The sequence below is a fragment of the Epinephelus moara genome, chromosome 8, assembly GCF_006386435.1.
Source record: "Epinephelus moara isolate mb chromosome 8, YSFRI_EMoa_1.0, whole genome shotgun sequence".
Classification (NCBI taxonomy): domain Eukaryota; kingdom Metazoa; phylum Chordata; class Actinopteri; order Perciformes; family Serranidae; genus Epinephelus; species Epinephelus moara.
In genome coordinates, this window is record NC_065513.1 from 2,392,319 (window position 1) to 2,396,646 (window position 4,328).

At 39.3% G+C, this 4,328-nt stretch overlaps 1 protein-coding gene across 5 annotated transcripts in view; it reads left to right on the forward strand.

The window, feature by feature from the left end:
• The window catches only part of fkbp15b (FKBP prolyl isomerase family member 15b), a 64,916-nt gene extending 61,233 nt beyond the window's left edge, over nt 1-3,683 (forward strand). For all 5 annotated transcript variants that reach the window (XM_050050307.1, XM_050050310.1, XM_050050309.1 and 2 more), the window contains 2 exons: nt 1,903-2,011; nt 2,191-3,683. In XM_050050307.1, coding sequence (XP_049906264.1) covers nt 1,903-2,011; nt 2,191-2,265 — 184 coding nt within the window. In that variant the 3' untranslated portion in view covers nt 2,266-3,683. The remainder of the gene's footprint in view (nt 1-1,902; nt 2,012-2,190) is intronic.
• The last annotated feature ends 645 nt before the right edge of the window (nt 3,684-4,328 follow it).

Below are 4,328 nucleotides of genomic sequence, written 5' to 3' on the forward strand. Positions count from 1 at the left end.
GCAAACACTTTTTCACACAGGGCCATGTAGCTTTGGATTTTTTTCTTCCTCATTAAAAAAACCCTTTATTTAAAAACTGCATTTTGTGTTTACTTGTGTTATCTTTGACTAATGTTTAAATTTGTTTGATGATCTGAAACATTTAAGTGTGGAAAACATGCAAAAAAGTAAGAAATCAGGAAGGGGGCAAACACTTATTCACACCACTGTATTAAACCCAGTGTTAATACAGCAGAACTGGAGAGAGGGGTGAAAAATAAATAGAGGTGGGCATGGCTCAAGTAGGGTGCAAAATTATAGACGGAGAACGATTAACAAAGATTGCCACTGCAAAAAAAAAAAAAAAACGCTGAGAAGTCTGGAAATTAGGGTATGGAATTTTGAAATTCCAAATGTGTAGGAACCCTGCGACACAACACGTTGTCCAGCTCATCATAAAATGGGCAAGTTATAGTGCAGTAGCCTCTTGCCACCAACACAACCACCATGGCCAGCACTGATGGTGTCGTCCTTGGCGGGGAAGCATCGAGACACATGAGCGGTTGCATTACAAAAGATACATGGTCAAATGCATCCCAGACTGGGTCCATGTCATTGGTTCGACAGCCCATTGGTTCGACATCCCATTAGTCCGACTGTCAGCGGTGCTGAACGGCTCGCAGCGGGCGTATGGTGCGCCGCGACCAGCTTGAGGCGGAGCAGGCTCACGGCTTATGTGTTTGTCACTTTCTTTTTCATTTTAACCCACACCATGATCTTTTCCTGACCCTAACCAAGTGGTTTTTGTGCCTAAACCTAACCAGACCTTAACCACAGGGCATCATGATGATTTCGGAACGGACTTCGGAACAATGAGTTTAATATGGTTGAACCAATGGGCTGTCAAACCAATGGGCTGTCGAACCAATGGGCAGTTCCCCCCAGACCGCCTCAGTAAGTGGCTTGAGTGGTTGGATCACAATGCATCTTAGTGGTCGTTTACACAGCAAAGAATCGTAATATTTTTGTGTGGCAATGTATTAGCGTTAAACAGTGTCAAGTATATATTTTTTTTATTGTGTAAAGTATTAATATTATAAATACAAATTCAACTCTAGATAGCCTACTTGAATAATAAAACCCAGTTGTTTTTTCAGTCCACTACATACGTTTTGCTACAAAAAAATGATTGAAGATGACAGACTGAAAACTTTATCTTATTAGATAAAACAGATGTTGACAAAGTTTTCCTTCGGGGACATAATTTACATTTAAAAAAAGATAAATAAGAGTCTATCAAAAAAAAAATATCGCAATACTCAGCATATTGCAGCACTTTAAAAATCACAATAATATTGCATTGTGACGTAAGTATCGTGATGCTAAATTAATCTGTTTAGAGGTTATGCCCAAATCATTCATTTATGAGATGCATATTATATTCATATTGCTATTTTTAACGTTTTAAAAATGGTTGAAAATTTTTCAAAGTGGTTTGCTTGCAACAGCAGTATTGAAGAATTGAAATTTGAAAACTTTGCAAACTGTACTGAGAGGAGCTGAAACCAACAGCTGGTGGGAATGAAGAGAATAAATGATAAAAACTTTTGGTGTGCTTTGGAATAAATAACATAACCTGTAAGCTGTTTGTATTTAGGTGTTTGTGTCTCTAGGCATCAATAAGAAGTCATTTTTATTTGTAGACTTGGTCACATTTCAGATGTAGTCTTGAAGGCCATTGAGCAGATTTCATTTAACTTGACTACAGTTGTAACATATGTATGCATGTATTCTTGCAGACTAACTGCCTGTCTGAGATGTTTCGTGCTTGCTTCATCCACGTTACTTTTTTTAAATTTTCTTATTTGCTGTCTTTTTGTATATCTGCTCCCTCCCCCCACTCTTTCTCTGCTATTCTTTCAGTCTGGCTGGGGCAATGGGTGAGGTAAATGGAGAGGAGCCATTTTTCCAGATCACAACTCCTGTCAAACCCCCCACAGCACCCAGTGAGGAGGAAGAGGAGGATGAGATGGTGAGGAAGGATCTGTAGATCCCCTCCATGACCCCTTTTCTGTTTTGGTTCAGTGTTGTCAGTCAGTGATGTTTTATCACTACATCACTGCTTAAAACGGATGACATTCCGCTCTTTATCACCGTCAATACAACACTGATCCACAGCATTTATGTTATCATCTGTCTCCTTGTGTCCAGAGCTTGAAGGGGCGCCCCCCCCCCGCCCCTCTTTTCGGTGATGATGATGAGGATGATCTGGACTGGCTAAACTGAGGTGGAACCAGAATAATAAGAGTCAGCGTCTTCATTTTAACACTAAAAACAGGTGCAAGGTGCTTCACCAGCTGTCTCTGCCTGGAGGAGTCAGAGCAGTCTATATGACGAGAGAGGCCTGTGCTGATGAACTGGACTGGACGGAGAAGTCTCTTCATCTCTGTGCTGTCCTGCTGACTCCCAGCTGCTGCCACAGCTACAGCTCCAGGCTCTGATTTGGTTTGAAATACAGGACTGAAATTCACAGAGGAATCAGTACTTTTCACTAATTTTGTGACATCTGTTGGTGATGTAATTTAATCCCAGATTTATACATGGCACTGTAGCAGATGAGTTTGTTCAATCAGCAGTAACTCTCTTATTTTAATTAGCTTGCTGCTTTAAGAATAGAACTTTTACACAGTTTTGCTAACCTCAAATTAAGTGCAGAAAATAAATGACATGGAAAATGTGGCCTTTATCACTGTTCTTGGTGTGTCGGATCAGTTTTGTCTGTAATGGTTTATAATTTTTCTAATTGTTTAGCTCTAATCGCTTTTAGTCTCATTAGATATTTCAGAAACCTTTGACAGATAATCTGGGCACTTGTATGTAAAATTGTTCTTAAATACTGTATGTTGAATTTGATGTCTGTCTTTTCATTATTATGTTTTTGTTTATCAGTGGTTATTAATTAGTTTATAAAATATACAGTATGTTTTTATGTGGAGGAGGACTGCTAGAGACCAGCAGGGGGTGCTCGAGACCCCAGTGAAACTACACTGTTGCCAAGCAACAGAAGTGTGCTAGGCAGCCATCAGCTGTACCAGATAGCATAAAGAGCTGCATGCATATATATATATATACAGTGGTGATCAAAATTAGAGAACAATTTATGAACACTTGATTTTTCAGAAATAATGTAATCTTCATTGCTCAAAAGGAATTTTTGTTGTGGCTATACCATGCTACTAACCAGGGCACTTCAACAAAAAAAACAACAACTTTATTTTGTGGAAAACACTGATCAAAATTAGAGAACAGCTATGACTGTAGCATGGAGAAAGATTACAACTAAAATTCCTGAAGGTTCCAACAGTCAATTAGTAGGAAGTGTACAGGCCCTTGGTTTGAATGACTTCAGCACATCTGCGGCCACAGGACATCACTAGTCTCTCACACTGCTCTGATGTGATTTTGGTCCTCTCTTCTTCCAGTCTCCTCCACAGTTCGGTGACTGTAGTAGGTTTCTTAGCCATAACTTTGTTGCCAAGGATTTTCTAGAGGTTTTCTATTGGGTTTAGATCAGGACTCTGGGCTGGCCATTTCATTATTTCACTGTTTTCAGCTTGAACTGCTTTACCCATTTTGTATGGAGCTACATTTGTTTCTTTATTATTCAGTCAAACAGAGTAGGTTTTGCAATAAAAAAAAAACAAGATTTGAGAGCAAAAGTATCAATATTGCAATCAAAAAATATTTTATTGCAAGTAAAAAATTATTGATTAAAAAAAATGAAAATCCAAAAGTTTTGTTTGCAAATCCTAAAGTTTTGTTTGCGAGTCTTTTTTTTTTTTTTTCGTTTGCAAGTCATAAAGTTTTGTAAGTAAAAAGTTTAACCTGGTGGGCGGGGCCTAAACTGAAAGCTGTAAGACAATCTCTATTGGCCAGTCTCAATCAGCTTGCAAAGCAACATGGGAGTTCTGTAGTTCACGGGGTATTCAGTGCAGGAGCTGTGGCAAAAAATCAATGAGCAGGTATGTTTATACTTGGAACATGGCACTCTTAAATACTTGATTCTGATTGGTCAATCAACAAAATTCTGCTGTGTTTGTTCATTGAGGTATCACCGCTGCTCTGCTGCTCCGTTGCTAGGGACACCATAGCAACGGCCTTAGACTGAGGAGCATCAAAATCAGTTAACGTTAACCCCATAGCAACGGCCGAATTTTGAATCAATAACCCACCAAACATCTGACGGCGATTGGACGGGGTCATCCCTATGTTTCCAGGGTTCTGTGTTTCCCGGGTTCTATGTTCCCCACTTAACCCTGCAAAAAAGCTTCTATGTTCCCTGCTTACAC